The 24263-nt window shown below is 42.5% G+C and overlaps 1 protein-coding gene and 1 long non-coding RNA gene across 3 annotated transcripts; both read left to right on the forward strand.

The window, feature by feature from the left end:
* Window positions 1-4240: 4240 nt before the first annotated feature.
* Window positions 4241-13613, forward strand: LOC131893211 (CD109 antigen-like). Its single transcript, XM_059243186.1, has 3 exons — window positions 4241-4930; window positions 6903-7031; window positions 7097-13613. Exons 1-3 carry the CDS (start codon window positions 4721-4723, stop codon window positions 12032-12034), a joined length of 5277 nt encoding a protein of 1758 aa, XP_059099169.1. The 5' UTR covers window positions 4241-4720; the 3' UTR covers window positions 12035-13613.
* Window positions 13614-16172: 2559 nt separating this feature from the next.
* On the forward strand, window positions 16173-19182 carry LOC131893242 (uncharacterized). Of its 2 annotated transcripts, none has more exons than XR_009374660.1 (3): window positions 16173-16401; window positions 18443-18651; window positions 18738-19182. It is a non-coding gene; the product is annotated as an uncharacterized LOC131893242 (long non-coding RNA). The 2 variants fall into 2 exon arrangements; XR_009374661.1 differs by having other exon boundaries at window positions 18490-18651.
* Window positions 19183-24263: the final 5081 nt, after the last annotated feature.

Below are 24263 nucleotides of genomic sequence, written 5' to 3' on the forward strand. Positions count from 1 at the left end.
CAAGAAAGATCCTTTCAAACGCTAGCCACCTTTGTTCTTTCAATCACCCTCACACTCAAAAGCAATTGACTTTGAAGAAGGACGAGGTCTTTGAAATAAAGATCCTTAGCATTTTGAGAACGTACCTAGAATGGACGAAAAACGAGGGAGACAGGGGAAAAGGACATTTCCATGCTTTTTTGTCTTGGCACTCACTCATCAGGGCAACGTTTGACCTGCAGTATATCGAAGTCCAACATCAAAAGTGAAAAACCATATGTTACTAAAGGCGTCATTTCATTCTATTTTTAAAACAAAAATGATTTGTTTTCGAGTTGAACTGGAACTTAAATGCGTCGTTTGGAACGACATGATCGCATGATTCTTCATTTTGGGCTAAGATTTGAATTTGCCACGGTTGGATTCATTCTGTGACATTGAAGCCAATGAATGATACATTGTCAACCTTTTATCTATTCATCACTAGAACTAGAATAAGAAGGCAAATTTGAGCTGAACAGAGACCCAATCTTAAGGCTCTGAGCCGGTACATAAAGAGTCCAAGACGATGTTGAGCAGTCTCTTTAATTGTTAAAGATACTGAGTTCCTAAGAGGTCGACGATCGACGTGCAAAACTTGCACCGTAACTTCAGTTGCATACTCCCCCAGCAAATCTGATAACGACTTCAACACCTCTAAACCATTTTAGGCCTGGTCAAAGCATAGTTGAGTTGAGGTTTTGTGAAGTTGACATTGGTCTGTTTGATGCAATCAAGTATGTTTTTTTTAGAGATGCTTCTTAACAAAAAATATATAGTACGTGAAAGTATCCAGTTGATTTTTATAAAAATCAGCAATCATCACTGATATAAGGTGTTTAATCATACAGCATTTGAAAACGAGTTGCTCAATTCGTATTTAAAGAACGGGCTTCAGCATAGAGCAGAAAACCGGTTATTGCAAACCTTCCGATTTTTTCGTCGACATGAAACTTTTTCGCAAGGTATATTCTTTACATAAAACTGCTCAAGGGAAATCATCCACTGAACGCCATATACACTAAGTACCAGTAATTGCAGCCAAATTGAAAACCTGCACATCGGTTTTCCTCGAAATACTACAACGCCAGACGACAAAATGGAAATTTGCCAAATTACTTTATTGGCAGCATGTAATTTATGTTGCATCTCAAATGAAAAATAATAACGCTTAAGTTTTAAATTTGATCTGAGTCGAGCATTTGCGCCCTTCGATTGATTCCCTTTCCCAAACCAGAGACTTGAAGTCTGATTTTGTATCAAGTTTTATTTTCAATTCATTTTCTGCTTTATTTTAGCGTAATTTCCCCCAATATGTGCTCAACTTTCAAAAACTAGTGTGATCAATATTATTAGCATCACTATTGGCCAGTATTTATTAACCATTCATTTTATCATGATTCATTACCGCCTTCTTTTTCGCTCCTGGGAATGAAAGCTTCGAGATGAAACGCATTTTTTCTTGGGATATTAGGATCGGAGGGGTCAGTCTCGCCCGGACAGCGAAGCCAGCCATCACATCGTCCATTTCCAATTTCCGTTAGGAAGATTCAAGTCCGGTATCAGTTTTAGGTTTTCCGTCTGTGGGTTGTGGTTAGCGTATAAAAGTATCCTTGAGAAAGGAATGGGAGGGGATTCGAACCAGGAATATTTCTCACTTTGGGGGATGCGCTAACCACGACACCACGTCTTCTACTCGTGCCTATGGCAACAGGTCTGGAAGGTTTTTCACAATCTTGGTTACATAGGTACATCATCTCATAAAGTGGGTTATATTCTTTAGGAAGTGTTCAAGTTCCCTAAGCAACATCTTCAAACCTTGGTTTGATCTACTCAAAGTGCTTAAGCAGCCAACCTGAACCAGCAGTTTTAGAACGACAATTCAGCAATTGGAACAGTCATGACAACCAGTTCCAAGATTACTCGGCACAAAAACATTCTCGTCACATTCTTGCATATCTTCTGGTATAATTTGACCGTGAAATTCTTGGCTCGTCGAAGGAGCATGTCATTTTGTAGCTATCTTTTAGAATGTGTCCAACACCCAAATTGAAAGAAGGGGCAAAAACAAACTTTATCGTAAAAACTCAAAAAATTATTTGCAATTATGTTACGCATAGAAGACGGATTTGAAAGTTGTATCCAAATGGAAAGCCTTTTTGGCCATAATTTTGTGTTTTAGGTGGAAAAAACTTTTTCGGAATATTTCTTAATAATACCATTTTTCCCAGTTTTAACCGCGAAAAAAAACATTTCACCCACAAAGATACCACCTTTATATTGGTTCAAGGATATTTGATTTAGCTTGTTACTCTCAAATTTTGGAATAATAAGAAAAAAGAAACTGAAGACAAGATGATTCTATTTTCTATCTATTTTATGGCAATCTGAAGTTGGAAAGTTTAGCCATTTAATTAGAAAAGAAGTTACGAAAAAGCTAATGAATTAGGTTGCAAGTGCAATATACAGAATATCGACTATTGCAATGCAAGAGAAATGTTATGTCAAGATGTATCAAGTTTAGGATTTGATGCTTCAGTATTCCAGGTATCTATGTAAGAATAAATAGTAAAATTGGTTGGAACCATCCAATATTTTTTCCAAAACCTTCCAAAAGTTTGCGATCTCTCACTGGAAAATAAAGTGAAGGTTTGTCCACTTATACTCAAACTTGCAGAGAAAAAAAATGCCAACAGAGCAGCAACAAAATCATTTAATATAATCATGATGCATTCCTCCTTTATAACCAGAACTATCAGAGGCTAGTTTTTGCATTCTAAAATGGGAAAACTTTCCGCCTTCAAGTTCTGTATTTTTTTAGCATATTCGGACATTTAGGCAAGTGCTGGTATCAGCCTGCCAATGCCAGTGATGCAAAATTGGTGTTTCACACGGGTTGTAACGAAGCTGACCTTTCCTCAAAGAGCAATGTGAAGAAGGGTCAGCTTCTCGAAAACGTGTTTGAAGCCCCAAACTTGCATCACTGACACTGGTAATAACAAACAAACGAACCTGCCAGAGCTTGCCTAAACGTCCCCATGGTTTTGGCAAAAGAATATTACACCCAAAAAGGAACTCATTGGTATCTTAATAACTAATTTATCATTTACCTTGGCAAGTTTCCTCTTTTTCTCCAACATGAATGAGGAGCAAACCTACTCAATTTACCTTCATTTTAGTGAATATATTTGTTCCTTCAAGTCTGACTAATTTATGAGAACATCCACCATGTCGTGGCGGTGGAGCTGCAGTCAACGGAAACAAGTCTCGGGGAACTCTAGACAGGGAAGCGCCCTCTAGTAGCTACAAGACATACTCTTTCGTTTATTTACGTATGTTATGTCCAGAGGTTTTCTTTTAAATCGTAAAAAGGGCTTTATAAAGTGATGAAAAGTATTCAATTTTGTTTCAACGAGGAACATGATTGGCAGTTCTCAAACAGTCCGGGACGTTTGCTAACAATAATGATAGCACATTACTGAATTGACATGCCTTGAAGAATAAAGCTGACATACCAAAAACTAACAATTAATGACATCATTTGAAGGTCAAGCCGACCCGTACAAGTCCATCCATGCCTTATCACTGTTCCTACTAAAAGTCCAAAACTCGCAAAAGAGAAGTTTTGGTTCAAAACAAAATTCTGTGGGAAACCAAAGTTAGCAACATGATCGATTTGTCAATCCCGTTTTCGAGTGCAATCATCACTTACAATAATTGGTTCATAGTGCGCCATTACATATAATCAAGTCACTGTCAAATCACTGTCTTCATGCCATCTATTTCCTATTCACAAAATCCGAATTACGGGATGATATTGTTTGCAAATGTTCCCTAACTTTTGAGAGATATTATTCATCCCCCAGTAACTTAGCCGGTCTCCCTCCTCGATTCAAACCCAACCCTCAACGCTACCTGACTCCGATCCTTCTACGCTCGTCCCGGATCGTCTTATTTTTTCAAGCCTCTCCAGGGAGCCCACACGAGACACCGATCACACCTTTCATACCTGTCTTCACTTCCCAAGCAGACTCTGTTGGTTGAGCCTGGTCTGTGGTACGGACCGTACGGACCCACCTTGCAGGCGGACAAAAAGCGCCCCTTCACATCCTGAGTTGAAATTGGACGCCTCTCTCTCCTCAGAGCCAGAGGACCTGATCCGAACGTCTGGCAATCAGGCATATGCAAGAAGGGGGCTCACCGAAACGGCCGTGGGCTTGAAACTCAGGTAGAAAGATCCAAGTGAGGTGGGGAGCACCGGGAGCACCGGGAGCGACGGGAGCACCCTTGAACCTGCTGCTAGACACGGAGTGATGTAAAAGACCATTGATGGTGGAACCAAAACATGTTGTTGCTTGTTGTTGGTTGGTACGAGTATATCTGAGACTCTGAGCGGGTACTGGCCCTCGTCTAGTTAGTTGGCAAGGTACATCATGGAAAGAAGGTACTTAGTTGGGCAGTGGGTAGATAGATAGTCAGACAACCAAGGAGAGGTTGGCGGCTGAACTTGAGGTTCTTTACCACCGACCATCATTGAGACCTGGCCAGCCCATCAAACCAGTCCAGATCGGTTTCACATATACAAAGAAGAAACAAGGCGGGTCCGTCTAACCGTCGCATCTAGAATTTATAGCATGAGTGAAAAGTGAAGAAACTGAAATATCATTCCAAGCCAATCTAAGGATGTGGACTGCTTAAAACCATGAACAGGTCCCATTGGTTGTTGGTCTTGGCCTTTTGGACATTGTCCTTGGCCGCTGTTGTTGGACAGAAACGAATTCTCGGCGATACCCGTGAACAAAAAGTGTCGCAAGTGTACGATGAAGATGTACGTGAGGAGAAGGTCTATCGAAGACCACCCTCTTATCTCATCATTGCCTCTAGGATAGTTCGACCCTCCACTGTGTATCAGGTACTAATATATAAACAATGATCTTTGACTATTGACACAAATAATATTATTCTATTTCACGTTTGGATGGATTGGAATTGACAGTTGTCAGTGATTTGTAACGTGACTAAGACAACCTGGGTCATGGCCTTGATCCATCACCTCCAGTGGTGGCAAATCAACTAGATTAGATTTCGTCCGAATTACAAAAGTTAATTCAATTACCAGCAGACATTTTTTCAAGTTGGAAGGAAACTAAGGGCCACGTTTGGTGCCTTCCATGACTTTGCTTGAAGATTTTATTCCTTTGAAAAACATAGTGTCTTATCATAGATGATCCAATTTCACCTTAAATGAAATTGGTAACCCTCCGATAATTTGGCCGTCTGAAGATAAAGCAATGGAAAAGGTTTATTCCTGAGTCCTGAGTTCATACATAGCTTTTAGGCGTTTCAAAGGCCGACAAGGTGCGTGAGGCTTTCGGTGTTCATTTCTTTCAAAATCGATTGAACGCATATTTCTTCTAACTTTGTTTTTATTAGATATTTGTTACAATGTTTTTGAAAAGTTACTTATACTTTTAGCTTATTTTAATTGATGCTAAATAATAGTTTGAGCTATTTTTAGACAAAGCAAGAAAAAGAAAAAAAATGTATTTCACTTTGATGATATTGAAAATCTTGATCAATTGTCGGGGAATTTGAGTCTAAATATGACCATGAACTACCGCAAAAGATCTTCTCGCTCTGCTCTCCAGTAGTATCAATGACAACCTCACACAGCACTCCCAGTCACAACCAGTCATCTTCACTTGCTCCGGATACCTATATTGTTCATTGAGCAAAAGAATCTCCTGTGAATCGTGCCTGGATTTAATTGTAAACAAAGCCAAAGACTACTCTATTCTAATAAAGTACTTCTTGACAAAGCAGATGGCAATGAGTCTAGTGTCGGGTTTGAACCGGAACCAGAACATCTAGTCATCACACTAGTCAATTATAAAAAACATGCGTTTGTTGAATAAAACTACAGTTCTCCAACTCTCTCTGTCACACCAACTTGCCCTCCTAGCTAGCTCAATTTCTAACAGTGTCAGTTGGAACATTCCGAGGATTGCTTTTCGGTTTTATACAATGTTCTCAAAAAACCTTGCCAATGAGATCAACTCGGCCATTCATGTGACAAGAAAACGCGTAACACAAGATAAAAAGTGCAATGAGGCAAAAAAGGTGAAGACACTAAGCTCAAAGTGAAGCTCACAGAACTATTTTTTGAAAGCCTTTGAAACAGTGGTTATTTATTTTAGTGTTCAAAATATTTAATGCAATACCTAAAACCACATCAATGTCTGGTTGGTACTACTGATGTTTCATTTGCCTCGAATATCAAATCATTGATTTCCCTACCTCACCCCTCCATTTTTCTCGTCCCCCACTCTTGCACGCAGGCTCGCTCAGTTGTGGGTTCTCTTATACAGTATATGACCTGGGCATTTTGGAGCTTAAATGAGTTCAATTAGGATCATTGATTCCCATACAATTTGATAGTGGTTAAATAGATCATATGTTCATTTCAATTCAAATGCTTGGTAAATATGCTTCGAAATCACATCAAACAGGTTTTTGAAAACTATATTTTTTTAGAATGTTTTTAGGAATGCAAGTTTTTTTTTTCTGAGTCTAAACTGATCTTTCGGGCAGGAAAATCAAAGTTGTTCCTTATCGAACTTAAACAGTGCCAAGATGCGCTTGGCTAGCTGCATCAAAACTCAAAGAGGAATTTTAACCATTGTGCCCTTTAAATCAAAATTTTAGAGTCAGTATAATTCAGCAAATTCTTGAGTGGGAAGAAACACAATCTGAGAGCACCAAAAGTGGCCCCTTGAAGTGACCATGTTCCGTCTGTATCTCAATGTTTGGGCGCACCAGAGTATTGTAGCAAAAAGGTCTCCTCAAAATAGGTCTCCCCATGTCAGTCTTTTATTATTTTGCAGGTGGTGGTCAGTTTATTGGAGGTGGCTAAGCCCATGAGGGTCAGAGCTGCCCTGTCAAGAGATGGAGTTGAGGTCTATGGTGACCATGTCAACATGAACCCAACCGAGACGAGGTCCATTTTGCTATTGGTAAATCTGTTTTATCTTTGGAAAATTGGCCTTGGGTATAATAATCTTTATTCATGTTATCTTAGGTTCCTCCTGGTAATAATGTGGACAGCAATTACCGTTTGCGTGTCGAAGGGGCTGGAATCGGTGGAGGAGCCATCATCTTCGAGAATGAAACGATTCTGGAATTCAGTCGACAATTCCTTTCCATGTCTATCAGTACCAACAAAGCTATTTACAATGGCGAGCAAGAGATAATGATTCGAGCCGTCATGCTCACCACAGCCCTACATCCGTACACTGGTATTGCCGATCTCTTTATCGTGGACCCGGATGGATATGTCATTCGCAAATGGAACTCTAAAGAACTGAACAACGGTGTGCTGACGGGTTCATTTCAGTTGCCCGAATACCCGAAAGTCGGTTTCTGGAAGATTCGCGTGGAGGCCCAAGGTCAAGTGGAAGAGAAAGCCATCAAGGTGGAAAAGTATTACATTCCCAAGTTCGAGGTCTACGTTCGGATGCCAACATTTGTGCTCGACACCGACAAGTTCATTGAGGCCGAGGTGTCAGCTTTCCACCCGTACGAAAAAACCGACAAAGGTGACGTCCAACTGCGATGGTTTGCCAAGAAGGTGGACTATACCACCCCCATGTACAATGATTCGGTGCTCTATCGCAACGAGTATAGCTACTACCACAACATCTCGAACACATATCGGAGTAACTTGTACAACACGCGTGACGGAATTCCTTTGAGGAACCTCAGCCTGATCTCTCAACCCAATCGATACGGTTACATTGATCCCTACTTGAGCTCATCAAACGCTCCGGAGAGACCCATCTTCCAGAACTGGACCTACATCCGGTCGGACCGGCGGGAATTCAGACAAATCTATGAACGCGAGGATCCCTTCTATTTGTACATGTCGGAAATCGAAGCTCAACTCGGTTCGGTTCATGGGGTGCAAGTGCGTGCTGAGGCTTGGCTCACGGAATATTTCTACAACAATACACAGAGAGGCTTCTGCGAAACTCGGATCATCAATCAGACCCTAAGTTTGAGGTTTGTGGGCAGCAACCCCTTGGTTTTCAAGCCGGGTATGCCTTTTGAAGGCCAGATTGCCGTCAGGTACCATGACCAAGTAGCTTTGGCCACGGACAAATTGGAATCATCCACCTTGCTCATCAAAACCACCGCCAAACTCGAGAATGGCCAACTGGTTGAGCTTCCAGAGGTAACTGTTCCCCAGAAATTGGAAGGCTTCTCCGAGTTCCAAGATGTGGATCGTCTAAAACATTACGGACAGAGCTATGGTTCAGAAGCTCAGGACGATTTCATGTTCGACCCCAATAGCGAGATAAATCCGGCAGCTTTTTTCACCGACGATGTGGATAAGAACACGCAATTTCTCATGGAGATGTACGCCAAGGAGAAGTCCTATCAAGAGTACAGAACCACGGGAGTTCACAGGATCGAGCTGGAAATTCCAGAAACCACAACTGAGCTCAAGATGGTGGCTTACTACAGGGATACCGATCAAGGCAGTGCTTATGCCGAGACCACAGCCTATGCCGCCTACGCCCCCTTGGACCGACATATCCATATTCGATCAAGTAATAAGAAGATCAGTGTCGGGGAATACGTTGTGTTCCATGTGAAGAGCAACTTCGCCCTTCAGTACTTTGACTGGATCATTGTGAGCAAAAATATCATCCTGAAGAACGGGCGCGAATATGCCAATGACATTCATGCTGTGGTGACCACCTTCAGCGTGGTGGTGTCATCAGAGATGGCACCCGGCTTCCATATTATAATCTACAGTGTGACAGCCGATGACTATTTATTGTCGGACTCGGCATATTATCCCGTTCAAGCCATCAACCGACATAAGATTCAGTTCAGCCTCAATCAGGTGAAGGATCATCTTATGCACACTGTTGAAGCCACATGTCGCGGAGATCCGGGAGCAGTGTTCTTAACTTCCAGTGTCCGCCAGTTCAATTTTGCCACCCAAGGCAAGAACTTCATCACGAAAGCCTCGATCCTTGAAAGTTTGCACACTTTCGAAAATGACCGACGACACATTCACCGCGTATTCTGGACCGACCGAGAGGGAACGCACCCCGACGAAGTGACCTATTTCCCCTCCATGGATTACGGAGTGGATTCCAATCGAACCTTTGGCTTGAAAGAGCTGCTCATTTTTACGGACTATTTGGAAGTACCACAAACTCGCTTCACACGCCAATGCAATGTCACAGCGGGTCAGTACCCGTGTCTCATTAAGGGCTGCTACATTGAGGAAGAAATTTGTGATGGACAACCCAATTGTGAGGACGGGTTTGATGAGAGCAATTGTGGAGATTCCTCAGAGTGGCAACAGGAGCAAACTTTGCGCTTCCGATTATCGCGGTTTAACCGTTATGTTGATTACTACGATAGTGGCACTGGTGATTGGGGTTGGCTGACCAAAAACATCGATGAAGATCGGGAGCAATTCTACAATCTTCAAATTCCAATGACCACCGATGATTGGTATTTCAACGCCTTCAGTATCAGCAAAGACAATGGCATTGGTCTTCTCGACGACCCGGTGGCTTTTAGCTCAATCCGGCCTGTACATTCAGAATGTGAAGGACCAGGAGAGATCCATCGAGGCGAGTCCATTGGAATCCGTTGCCTTATTATGAACCGGTCACCCTATGAGCTGGAGACATTTGCCATCCTGAAGGGTTCCAAGGACTACAAATTTATTCACGTGGAAGAGTACGGTTACGTGAAGAGTTATGCTCCACGAATGTCGGACGGAGATCATCATCATTTGGTCTACGTTCGAGGCAACTCGGAAAAAGAAGTCATCATTCCTGTGGCGCCCCAAGTGGAGCAAGGGCTAATCACAGTCGAGATCGAGATTTCGACGCAGATCATGTCCATCACCTACAAGGTGAACGTCAAAGTCCTACCAGAAGGGAGCATCGTTCATCGTCACACCTCGGTCCTTCTGGATTTGAAGAGCAGGGCCAACGTGCTTCAATTTATGAATATCATTGTGGACGAAACCCCCATTATTCCGTATGAAATCTATCGGCGCTATGTGTCTGGCTCCCCCTATGCTCATGTCACCGTGTGCGGTGACGTCATTGGGCCCACTTTTCCCGGAGACGAGCCCGTAGTCTTGGAGCGGATGTTCACCACTGGCCATGGTCGATTTGGTAAAGGCACGGAGTACCATGCTTTCAATTTGGCGGCCAACACGCTCCAACTTCATTACTACCGTCTTACCAATCAGCTCCAGCCCAATTGGGAATTGGCTAAAAGGGTGTTTGAAGCCATGAACGTCGAGTATAGTGGCGTGATGAGGCGGTTCAGCTCCCATGGCTATGTGACCAATTGGGACAACTCCAAGCCCTCGGTCTGGCTAACAGCTTGGGTCATTCGAATACTGCAGAGTGTCTCGTTTCAAGACTGGGAAGACTACATCTATCTCGACCCCATGGTCATTGGATCGGCTGTCATGTGGCTCTTGAATTATCAAACGCCAGAAGGAGCCTTTACCGAAACCGAGTATTACAACAATCCTTTGCATAAACCCATGGATGGTCGATCCAGATTTGTGGACGATTACAACACCATGAGGAACATTTCTCTGACAGCTCACGTGTTGATTTCCTTAGAAGTGACAGCGCCCAATTTGCAAGGAGATCAAAAGAAATTCTCGGCCACTGCCCGCCAACGCGCCGTCAAATATTTAGAACGCCACCTGGCCAAGATCGTGGACTCGTACGAGTTGGCCATCACTGCGTATGCTCTGGCTGTGTCTGGTAGTGCTGAAACTGAGCTGGCGTACCGAAAGCTCCAAGGTGCTCGAAGAGAAGAGGGCGGCATGTTGTATTGGGGTCGAAGTCCCATTAAGACCAATCGTGTTCGCTACGAGTTTAATCGGCCTTTCCTCGAAGCCAAAGACTATCAGGACGATGATGCCTTAGCGGTGGAGGCCACAGGTTATGCACTCTTGACCATGTTCATGGTTGAAGGCGGAGGTGTGACCATAGAACAAGACAAGATTGTCCAATGGTTGAACACAATGCGATTGGGCGATGGTGGATTCATCTCAACCGTGGATACCATTGTGGCTATGGAAGCCTTGGTTCGGTACTCTTACAACTCCCGTATCAAGGACATCACGGACCTCCAAGTAGAAGTGGACATACCCGACTCGAATATGACGCATATGTTCAAAATCGAATCCGAAAACATTGCCAAAATGCAAAGAATTGACATCCCTAATGTATGGGGACACATCAACTTGGTTGCTCACGGAGCGGGTCAGGCCATTGCGCAACTGGATGTCAATTGGGGCGTGGACTACGAGCCGTTTAAAGATCATCCCGCCACCGACTGCTTTAATCTAACTATTCAAGAGTACTTCCACGGTCGGAACAAGTCCGAGATCACCATCAAGAGCTGCTTTGGCTGGACCTTGACTGAGGAGAGTCCCACCTCCGGGATGGCCATGCTCGTGGTGGACATTCCCTCCGGCTACATTATCCTTCAACCCGACGCCAATCGTATCGTGAACTCGAAGGTGATTCCCGAGATGCAGGACGCAGATACGACAAAGCACGGCAAATCCATTTGGTACTTTGACTACATTCCCAATGTGATGCAATGCTTTGAGCACACGGTGCGCCGTTATTATCCTGTGGCTAATCTCACGCGCACCCGACAAGCCGTAATAGTGGAGCCACTTCGGCCAGAGCGATTCTTTGTTCGGACGTTTAATGCCACCTCGCTCTACATCTTGAGTATCTGTGAAGTGTGTGGGTCGTACCAATGTCCGTATTGCCCCTTCTACAGCCATGGCCCATCATTAGTGGCCGTCAATTGGGCCATATTATTGAGTGTGTCAGTCGCTGTGTTCTTGTTCAATGACCTCGGGCTTTCTTCCTCTTTGAGAGGTCGGGGGGCCCGACGCCCAGAGGCAGGAACCCAGAGTGTGAGTCCCAGAAGCGGACTATGATCTCAAAGAATAGCAATGTGCTTTCATACCAAAGTTCGCATGTAACAAACATTAAGTATGAACGAACACACAAATCAAGGTGAACGTACTCAAAACGTACTACTGTGACATCGAAAGCAACCAAACGCCACCCCCAGGAAAAAAAAAGACTTCCGGCATTTTGTATTATTGAATTGAGTGGTACGTGTGTCTCATGAGGAAGGGCAAAATTTCGACAGAAAACTCATCCTTTGGCCGGTGTGCACAAACGACCTTCATGCTTCCCCTTTTTTTCTCATGGTCTTGTTTCATTTTTCCATGACTGGTTGGGTTACCACCCGAAGGGAAAGAGGGAATTGCCATTCCTTCGACCTTTCCCTTGCTTTTCTCATTAAATAGAGCCCCCCAAATAACGCAAATCGATGTAGACAAAGAATGACCCTCCCCCCTCCCCAGAGAGGCTCTTTGTCGGCCTCTTTTATAGATCCCCAAGTGCCTCTACGTCGACTTCTCTTGTCGGTTTGTCTTTCCACTCTAAGGAGCATACCCACTCTCCTCTATTTCGCATCTGGATCTTTTCAAAGCTTATACTCGTCTGCAGTAACTCATAGGACCTGGCTCCCATTTTCTCCTCCTTCCCTTGAGCAACGTCTTTCTTTCATCTGTAATAGTTAGCTAGCTGGTACGATACGTAGCTCTCAGAAAAAGGGCATTAAAAGTAATACGAGCCCAAGATGATGGTGGAAAACTGCTGATCCACAACCTTCTTTATTAGAAGACTACAGAGCACAGAAAGAGGAACGACGAACGAGAAGGACATGCACCAACAACAAAGCTGTTGGTAGGTTGTAATCTATCTGAAAGGCCTCCATGGATAATGCAGAGGGTCTCTTCCTGCTACGTTTTCTTGGGCTTGAGTTTCTTCGTCTTCCTTCTTCCCTCCCTCCCTTCCTTCCTCCTAAACACTGCCTGTCTACACACGTACGTACCATCACCGTTCACCGAACGAGATTTTGGGGAACTTATTAGTGGCTAGCTTCGAAAGCTTGCTGGCGATTCAATCAGAAGTGCTGACTGACTCTGCCCACGAAAGCGACGCTGATGTTCCAGCATTGGATCGATCCTCCTCATGCCACATCTCACTCACTCAAATCCTTACTCTTCGTCAAAGTTGCCCGCAGGAGACAGGTGTAGAAATAGGGAGTTCGATGTTGTCAAACCTTGTAAACGCCGTGTTTTACGTTATCCGACGTAGTAATCCTATTTTTATATGAAGAACCAAATAAAAAAGTCCTTCAACAAGCGGCCGAGCATTGCCACCCGGAAGTTGGCCTATATTTGTAGCCTTCATTTTTGTGAAATCATCGTCCCAAATTGTGAGCTGTCTTGCAGGAGCTTAAGAAACATTTGACGAAAAAGCACCTATCCAACTGTTAGTCTTTTCCTTGGATTGCCCAGTCATTATTACCCATGGTGCGACGACAGAAACACCGTCACTGTGTTGAAAACAATCAAACTGAATCAGGATGAACACATATTGAGCTCGATTACCTTACGTACGCAAAATGGATTTCCCAACCATAAAATGATCGCAAACGTTTTTGTTCGATTTTTTCAATCTTTCTTGGAGAGATATAATACGACCTACATTAATGAAGTAGGTTAGGTTTATGATAACAAAGGTTGTACAACATGATGAGGCAAACGTTCAAATTTTTATGTCAAGGCTCACATCAAGCTTGACAATGAACAAACAGGTGGCCTTACTCCAGAAGATATGGCTGTAACCCGATGATGGATGACCAAAAATAGTGAGAAAGAAACCAAAAGGCAGAGGATCCACGATTTGGTCAACTCACAAGCAATACAGTCACAGCACCATAGGCAGAATTGTTGACAGCAATGTCAGAACTGTCCGGCAAATCTAGCAAACTAAAGATGAAGGTGGTGGGGCCACCAGAGCTTCTGGGTCCGGGGGTCACAACGAGAAGAGGACAGCCGTGTTCCTCAAAGACCGTGGGGTCCAAGTCAGTCACGACCCCGTCACCAACATGAACTGCGTGTCAAAAGAGTTTGGGGTGTCGAAGTAATCAATGACGATCTTGGCCCCATTCACTCGGACTCCCACGTCAAACCTGTTGGCGTCTGCAATTATGGAGAAGAGATTGGTTGTTCAGATACGATAGTATCCGTAATTGCCTGAGGAGGAATCCGAGTTTGGCAAAGGTCTTAAGCAATGAAAAATCTTCTCTGTGGACCAAGCTTTCAATAAAAGGAAGAGGCAAATCCAGCTAACAAACTTTTTTAAAGCTCTTACCTTGTAGGTAGGAGCTTGGACGTTAACCGGTATGAAAATATACTGCAGAAAGTACTGAGTGGATACTTACTCTGGGCAAGGACGACGTCATCACTGGACAGAGACGGTAGGGTGGGGGAAATGTCGCTATTATCCAGATGAACCGAAGGCATTTTCCTTCACACAAGTTGGATTTTAGTTAGCTCAGAAAGCGTTCGCCAATTTTGATCTCAATCAAACGTCTGCGTCAAAAGCAATGAGGTCCTGAAAGTCAGTACGACGTGGGCAGATAATAACTTGCTTAGCAACACCTTGGAAAGATCTTACCAACGTGGTGCTAGCTCATTCAATTTGCGCCCTCCCTGGTCCGAGCTTTAAATGCTCATAACTTTTGACACAGACGTTCGATTGAGATCAAAACTGACCATAGCTTTCCGAGGCTATATTGAGTCAACTCATGTAAAGAGAAATGCATTTGATTAATTGGAATGGAATTTCTCATTTTCACCCACCACCGTCGCTGTCCAGTGGTGAAGTCGGCCTTGCTCTGGGTAACGCTTAAAAAACACGTCTATGGTCCCCGATGTCTTTAGGTTCAACAGAACAAGATGCCGTCAATTTTTTTTCTTCTAGGACGGAAAAAAGATCTTGCAATAAACCTGATGTATGTACACACTCCATGGGCAAAGACCCTCTCACCATAGAGGAAGCAACTCATTAGAAAGTGCGATGAGAGCTAGCTAGTTGGACTAGTTTTCAGAGCGAATGAATGTCAGCAGACCGGCTGCTAGGGCATAGTTTCTGATTGTAGAGGCGCTGCTTTCCATCAGCTAGAGTTGCACTATCCACTGGTTACCGATTCAGCTGCAGTAAAAGAAAACCACAATAAACTCGATTTTTACTCTTCTATGCTCTCACCTTGCCGGAAGTTATGTCTAGTAACAGGATAATGAACCCTCAGACACGTTGGCCAAAAACCAGAGGTTCTGCATGGCCCACTTCTGGTCAAAGGACCTTTTTTCTCTCGTTATCGACAGAGTTAGACCCACTGGATTATTTGTCATGGGACGCCATCGAATCAAGGACTAAACTAGCCTCTTATCCAGATTTGAGCTTGGTTCAAGACCACCATTACCAATAGGGCTTGTCAAGAGAACGCGTTCATGAACAACTGACGTTATTCCATGGAGTAAATTCAAAGACAATATGCCCAGCCAAACTGCAACGTGAATGCTTTGAATTTTGACATTTATTTCATTTTACCTGCTTGTCTACGCAAATAACATTGTGGTATTGAGCCAATTTGATAGTGCGTTCACCGATCAACATCAAGCATGATCATTTTCTTGTGTTTTGTAAAACACTCACTTAAAATCACTCAATTATTGAAAATTCAATGGGCAGATACTACAGGTTTGACTTAGTTCTCCCTCCTCAAAATGCCCAAAATCAGGGTGTCGGAACACATTTTTCCTTGAATTTCCTTCACTTGACATGTCCTATTTATGGGCTACATTTCTGCTAGATAAAAACGTCAAAGCCTGCTAAAGGTTCCCTGCTTCGCCTTATGAGGCCACGGTCAAGACCAAGAGCAATCGTATTGAATAAGGACGATCCCCAAAGATTCTCATTATGGTTTATGAAATTTGAATTTGATATTTACAGCCCATAAAGAGCGATCTGAGTAATAAATTTTCAAATGGGCAACAGGGCGTGTTTTTGCTTAGTCAGTCTCTATAATGAACCAAGACACAATCAATACAAGGCAGGTATTGCTTAAGTGGCTCCAATGAACTAATAGGAACAGCATCTGAGTAAAATTGTTTATTGTTTATTGATTTTCCACTCAGAAAACATGACGTGAATGAAAGAGTACAGGGTGAAAAAAGGACAAGTTGTAAAGTTTTAAACGTGGATTAGACAACAATCAAGGACAGCTAGATCTTAGACAAGGAAGTAGGTCAAATCACAGGAAGCAATGCGAAAGTTGTACATCCAAACCGGAACGGAATAAAGGCAATGATTTGGTCGATATTGGAGTAAGAGGGAGCATACTCCAGATTGGAACAACTCTAACGAAAAACATGTTCAGGTGACATACAACTCTGGCTGGAGGCTTCCAAAATAAATCTGAATAGGTAGATCTAGTAGCTCTATGCACTTTGTCATTTAGGTAAAAGAAATTTGGTTCACCACTCTGGTCACAACACAAGGGAAAGAACAATAGAGTTACATGAAGTTGATCCTTGTTGAGCTTTCAAACAGAGCCATTTACTAAAAGAAAGGATCATATGTTTGATGTTTTTTCCGATCCTTTGGCCAGTCTGAACACAAGTTTTGCCCTTTTAGTGTCCGTGCATTTCAATATGAAAGTCCCATATATAAACTGCAAGATGGATAGTTCAGGCCGAGTCAAAGCCCACTGAACACAACTACTTCGTTACCATATAAATTGAGATAATCCGTTTCAAGATCATGATTTGAATCGAGGCGATTTATCATTGCCGGGTTTCCTGGATATGCCAAAGTAGAGAGTCGGGTACAAAAGAATAGGCCTTTTGATTAATGACGATATCAGAATTCTCTAGAAAAGAAACGTTAATTTAACGCGTTCTGACTTTGTTCCCAACTTTTGGAGGTGAACCAGAATCTTCGCTCCAGTCTAATAATCCAAGCAAAAGAAAAACTTCAAATTCGAAGATAGGCACTTAAAGGTTCGGTTTTGTGGGAAAATCAGTATGAGATGAATTCATGCTGTCCTTGTACAAATTGCAGGCACCTGCAACATTTATAGAGTAGTTTATTAACAAATAAGTGTTCCGTTTGAGATTTTAAAACCTTGTCTTTTTTAGACATTCACAATGTTCTAGAATCCCATATGAGGCTAGGTAGATCTGGCCATGGCCAGCCAAACTAAGGGACATTATTTGCTGGATTACATTGACTTACAGACTTCGAACTTTTTAAGCTTAGGAGAAAAAAATTGAACGTTAAAGGCTGGAACGTGGTTTAAATTTGGACGCTGGAAGTATTGTTGTTCAAATAGCTTTCAAATAATCTTCCACGGTAGGATTTTGAGTGGTATTCAATACATTTTGAGATCGCAAAATTTTCATGTTATTCTTAAGTGGTATTCGAATTTTTCTTTTATAACCCACTGATTATTCGTCTACATTTGCACTTATTTCAAATCGAAATGTCATCAAAATCTACACTGCGGTTGGTGTACCAATTCGGGATTTGGGCGAGGACATGACTAAGACTGGACAGCAGCCTTCAAATATTTTTTCCCATAATAGCAACGTAGTAGAACCTGTTAAGCAAGTTCCTTCTCCTATGACATTCCGCCAATATATTATGAAGGTTTTACTCCACTACACTTTCATGATGTTAGAATCTATCTCTGTAAATTGAAGAAGACAAAGTGTGCACGTAACATGATGAAAAAGAGAACATATTGTGCCGATGTCTGTCTGACCAGGGACTTCTAGAGATGTAGACTAACAACAGAAAAGAAAATTACACATAGCATTTCCCGAAGTTTAGCCCAACTTTGGCTTAGGGAACTCAGGATAGATAGTCAAACTTGCGTAGCAAGAACTGCATTAAATTTGAATCTTCAACCGTTCCTCGGTCTACTAATTGGGCTTTCAATGAGAGACCTTTGGAACGAACCACTCAGCAATGAAATGTCATAAAATAGACTTGCCTTTAATTACAACAATCTAAATTCCCAATGTCATAAATACATTATGAAAAGGGGCTCAGCTCAGACTTGCCTGGACCCGAAGCAAGGCTCGTTCACAGTCCATATTTCTAGAGGTCCGCGGTCTGCCACTACATTTTTTGAGTGGTCTTTGCCTGGTAGCAATCAGATCCTTGAACGATCAACTGACCGCAAAAAAAGGATTACTCATATCATGAAGTAGAGTTCTTCAATCGTTAGAAGGTTCGGATCCACACAACATACGAACGAGAAGATGGAAAAAAGGGTATCTACTAAAATACCATCGAAAAGGAAGCCCCAGGGTGCGACCAAAGTCGGGAACGCATCTTGGCCCTTGGGTGTTTTGTAACTTTTGCTAAGAAACTCCAAAAAACATGTGCTAAAGAATGAAATGGTCTTATTGTAGTTTGTCGGAACGGTTAACTCTCCAACATACCAACATGTGCGTTGCAGCTCTCATTTTTTCGTCCTACCTGTTATTGGTTGACGAAGCAGCGAAAGTGGTCCAGGCTCCCCTAGACCAAGCGGCCCGATTACGTTTGATTCGATGTTGAGGCAGCCGTGGCGAAATGGTTCCACAACTTGAACTCATACCCAAAGGCGACAAAGACGTAGGTACGGTAAGAGTATTGCGAAAGTTCACCGATTGGGTCCAAGCTAATTTAGCGCGACGGGGGCTCACGGGCGTAGACATTTTTCAGTCTCCGTACGTTCACACACACGTGGACATTGAGACAAGGACAGTACCTACCTACAACGTACTAGACAAGGCTAGACTTGTGAGGTCGCTACCGGGCTCGCTGATTCTCTTTGAGTTGATAGCGTGTACGCAATCCATCAAATCGGTCGTCTATCCGAGTGCAATGGATCCATTGCGTTCAGGGAGACTGGAGGCATGGATCCATCCATATCGAGGTGTCATTCAGCCAGTCAGCCGTTCGCTCAATTCGTTCGGTGAAACAGACCCAATAATGAACAAATCACAGTCATTTTTGTCCACCGCCATAGTGGTTTTGACTCGTGGATGGATCGAGGAAGTAGAATTACAACAAGAGATTTAGTACGACGAGCAATTTCTTTTCTTTGTTCCCAAGTTATTTGACAGTTAGGACATATATGGAAAAATATATTTACGCCATCGAACTAAACCAACATACTGGGTTTTTTTTGAGGTCCATGTTCGAACTGGAATCTGATTACTTCTCTCCCTTCAAGGGCATTAAGCTGAAATTTTCTGTTTCAAGGTAGAAATATGCAAGCAAGTTGTATTGGGAGCTGTCCTGGATTTGAGCACATGTTTCCAAATTGAGAACACTTTGAAGAAAGAGCCATGTTTTCTTTTGATAAACAAGTTTCATGTCCGTTTCACTTCATTCACTAACTTTGTTCACGATTTTGTTGAAAGGTGCACTTTTTGAACGGTCTCATGACGACATGAATACATTCGTTTGACTCTTATATCAAAGGGGAAAGTCAGATTATCCTGATCTAAGTTAAGACGAGGTTTCACTATCGGCGATAACTCAATCCATATTACAAAACTTGCCGTACGTGCGCGTGTGTACAGAAGAGCACTTTTCCTCCAATGAAGTCTTTTCCAAGGGATCAATGGCAACTCACCATGTTTTCGAAGATAGTCATTCCTCACTTCACTGATGAAGGCTTGCCTCCCCCTCAACACTTGGACACGCACTCTCGAAGAATGGGTCGGTTTTTTAGTCTTCAGGCTTCCGATCGTTGTCGAGGAGCTATGAGGCAATACTGAATCCGACCCATATCTGATAGCGAGTAATGCCCCTCTCCCTCTTGGCCCATCTCAAATACGATTTCTGTTGATGAGGCTGGGACCCCCCCAACGGAGTTCCAGAGAAGGAAAGCGTTTCCTCCTCCTCCTCCTCCCCCCTCTTCTCCTCTATGGTCATGGTCTTCTTCTTCTTTTTTGTCTTTGCACGAAGGTTACGCTCATGCTTTGGGACATTGGCATTGGTGGCCTTGTTGAAAGATGGAACACTCATTCTCTCATCTTCGAGCGCGTCGAGTTGTACGTTGTGGTATACGGTGGTTAAAATGACTGATCAAGTTTCGAGAAAAAATTACCCAAACACATCAGGGCATTTTTCTAGCTCGTAAAATCACAAGGAATAACTTAAATGCTAAAACGAATGTAAAACGTCGGATTTTCAAAAGCTTTCTTTTATTTCATTTTTTCCTACATAATCTCAAAGTAGCTCACACTGTTGAACACCATCTCTTAAAACTTTCTAAATGTGTAGGAATATTGTTGAAATATTTTTAGCATTATGATATACACCCAGCACCGGAATTTGAACCTACGACATCTAGGGAGAGGATTCTTACTTGGTTCCCGTTGCCTCTTAGACCGCTCGCTACACCAGCACATGACGTCCAACAGATGCAGCTTTTATTTAGTTTCAACAAAATCTCCAGGAAAAAACAAAATCTATATTATTGCTGGTTGCCTGCATTTTCTTCAGATTTCAACTAAATTTAAAAATCAACGTATGTTTGATACTTGGGAAACATATTTTCAAAAATCTTCGTTTCAAAATATTTTAGATTATCCCTCGTCGCTAAAGTTAGCTCATGTTGTTCAAATCTTTAAATGGGGAGATAAGTCGTTCCCAAGGTAACTACAAGCCGATTTTCCTCATTTCGGCTATTGCGAATGTGTTTGAGAAGATCATGAGGTTCAACCTTGTAGATTTTTTTCATAGCCATGAAATCATTTCTCCTAGTCAGCACGGGTTCCGAGCCCATTTTAGCACGGTCACCCAACTGATTGAGCATATAAAGCATGTCACTGAGGGACTAAAGGATCATGAGTCAGTCGCTGTAGCCTATCTCGACTTTGTCAAGGCCTTTGACATGGTGATCAGGGCTTTTAGCTAAAAGGGTTCATGAGGTTGGGATCCAAGGCAAAGTTCTCGATTGGATAAGAAGCTTTATTTGTAGTAGGAAGCAATTACTTAAGGTCGATGGATCCCTTAGTGGCATTTACATGGCATGAAGTCGGGTATTCTTTAAGGCTCCATTTTAGGTCCTCTCCTTTTCATCATCTTCATTGCTCCACGTAAGAAGCTCACTAGAAGTACTGTCAGTATCTTCCTCTATGCTGATGATGCAAGATTAGTTTGTGGTAAGAATGGTCAAAATGCCCGTTGTCTGGTTTGAGTCCGATATTAAATCTACTCTTGGGTTGTTAGGAGTATGATGGCAATGCTCGGAATGAAATTGTACTTAATGATCTTTTGGTCGATGCCATTGGTCGATGCGGATGTCACAATCCTTCAATATTTTGGCAATGATCTTAAACAAATGGAGATGGAGTGCAACTCTGGGTTTAAGAGCCAGAGGAAATGGCTTAAAAGCAACAAATTGGCGATTAATTTAAAAAAGATGAAACTGATGGTGCTGAACACTTTCCGTAGAAGTGAAAACCACGACTTAATGCTAACAAGTAACGGGCATATAATTGAACAGGTTGGAACAAGGTGTAGCTCTACTTCAGTAAAATTTCTTGGGGTGCTAATTGACGATAAATTGTCTTGGAAAGAGCATGCAAATCATCTAAGTAAATCTGTGAGGCGGACTCTTTCCACCCTTTTCATGTCTAATACTGCTCTTCACGCCTCGAATGGCGGCCTACCAACATCTTGAGCAATTTCATCCCCAATTATCAATTAACAGCCATGAAATGTTCTTTGAGATGTATTCTCGCAAATAAGCATTATCTCAGCTAAAATCAAACAAAACAATAAAATTGAAGCTATTTCTCATGACTTTATGAGCTAGGAAAACCCTAAGATGTGCTTGGGTATTGGATAAGTAGAGACGGTCATGCTTCGAATTAAAAATGTGGATGAAGGGCAAATCAGCGCAAAGTTATGTCTGCGGGCGGTAAGAACGATTTTAAAAGCAACAAAAAAGGCAAATGGTAGCTAAAGAGAACAAGGTGCATTTAATTTACTCCAGCCGTTCCATTGCTTTATAACTTGATTGTATTTGTGAAGTACAACATGTTCATTGTACAATCTCACTAGCAAATTGCCAACAGCCCAGTATGGTCACAAGTCCAATGATTTTGCAAATACTTTCAGGGGTGAGCCTTGTTGACAAACAAAGCCGGCCATCACACTTTCCAATTTTTCCAATGGGCAATGTCATTGTACAGCGTCAGGTTGGTTCTTTGTTTGCGGGTGTTGATGGGCTTTAAAAGTCTTGTCAAGAAAGATTGGGGAGGAGAAACAAAAAGGTGACCTCTCTTGTTATGGCACCTTAACCAATGTGGGTGGTAATAGTAGAACTAGCAGATGCAGCAGTAGTAGTAGTAGTAACTAAGGGAAGTTCAGCAGAAATAAATGGCGCACAAATAGGTGGGTGACAACTCGTCGAATTGTTGCTTTCCGAGACTTCTTTGGCGCTTGAGTCTCTCGCTGCATCGCCAATCAATGGGCTCAGTTTATGAAATCGAATCGTTGTAAATCAAATCAAGTACAAACCTGACATCTCTAGATTGTCATAGACTGTATACTTAAGTGTTGCACCATTCCCAAGCTAAAGACTGCAATCAAAATCATTGACCTTGCCGCAGCAAAAATAAAACGAGCACTCGATTGTGCCTGATAATGAATAGCAGGAATAACAACGCAGGAGCAAATAAGTACAGGAACGAATGGGGCTTCACTCTTAGTTAAAAAGTTATGTATGGCAATAGTAAGAAGGAATATTGATTTATCGACAAAAATGTCGGTACCTATGAGTGTACTTAAATACAAGTGGAAAATTTCAATGACTCTCGAGAAGATTAGTGTTTCGGTATGCAATATTAGTAACACCTAGCCAACAAAGCGTGATTTCAAGGCATGAAAAGGGGGTGGGGGACGAAGCTAGGTTTGAGATTGACAAAGAAGTCTACACGGTTCGGAAAAAAGGACTGACAGACGATGGTCGTCAGTTTCTAAAACGATTTGATGTAACTTCTACTTTCATGTTGAGTATCTTTAAGGCCTTTTTGGCGTAAAGAGTAAATTCTTGGGCCAACTTTTTTTTGGTTTGTTTTTTTCACGGGCTTTTCTAACCGCTACAGGAAATGTAATCACCAGTACTACAAAGATGAAAGGTTATAATTCGTCTAATTATTACCTTTCAATCTTTACATGATATTAGGTCTACAAATGAGTTTGAGTTGGCAGGCCGAGCTATTCCTTGAATGTAGGGTTGATCTGGAATGATACTTCAAAATTTGTCCAAGTCTGACTTGAAAGAAGCAACCGGATCAACAAGGCCTACGTATTCCATATCAATATTAGAGGGAAGCAAATTAAACAATGAAGGAGTCCGAGAAAGAAGAGATGTGGACTTCATTGTTCGAATTAGCCTGGATTCTCGAGGGCTTGAAGGTGCTCCAATAACGCACGTTAAGCCTCTACGGTCACTACAATTGACCCTAAATCCTGGGCAGGGACAAAGCTCATGGATACTTTTGAAGACGTACAGTATCAGATACCTTTCGTACCTTCTCTGAACACTGTACAGTCCCAGTCAATGTTTCTAGTAAAACATCTTTGGATCTGCTCAAGCTTTAGCAAACCTGCTGAACTAATTGGAGCCCAAATGGGTGAAGCATATTCAAGATGTGGCTGAACAATCGACTTGTACAGATTTAGCATCATGATGGACTTGCCTTGGATCCCAACGTCATGAAGTCTATTCAACAAAAGGCCATGATCTACTTTATCTAAGGCCTTGGCAGAATCAGGATAGACAACCTCAACTGACTTGTGCCTTTCCAGTCCCTCAATGACCTACGCTAAATGCTCAATCAGTTGAGTAACCGTGCTAAAATGTGCTCGGAACCCGTGCTGACTAGGAGAAAGGACTTCATTGACTTCAAGAAATTCAACAAGTTTGGACTTCATGATCTTCTCAAACGCCTTCGCAACATTCGAAGTGAGAGAATTCGGCCTATAATTACTGGGGAACGGCTTATCTCCCCTTTTAAAAATTGGAACAACGTGAGCTAACTTTAGTCAAGATGGAAACTTGTCTTGATCCAAGATGCAACGCTTCAGGTGAAAAGTTACTGGCATGCTTCAAGTATGCAATATAGAGCTCTCTGTTCATCCCGTTCATCCCTATTTGGATGTCAAAAGTGTGTGTTATGTGGCTCTCATAGGATTTTCTCAGAAAGGCCTTCAGAAGGGCTG

This window comes from Tigriopus californicus, chromosome 2, assembly GCF_007210705.1.
Source record: "Tigriopus californicus strain San Diego chromosome 2, Tcal_SD_v2.1, whole genome shotgun sequence".
Classification (NCBI taxonomy): Eukaryota; Metazoa; Arthropoda; class Copepoda; order Harpacticoida; family Harpacticidae; genus Tigriopus; species Tigriopus californicus.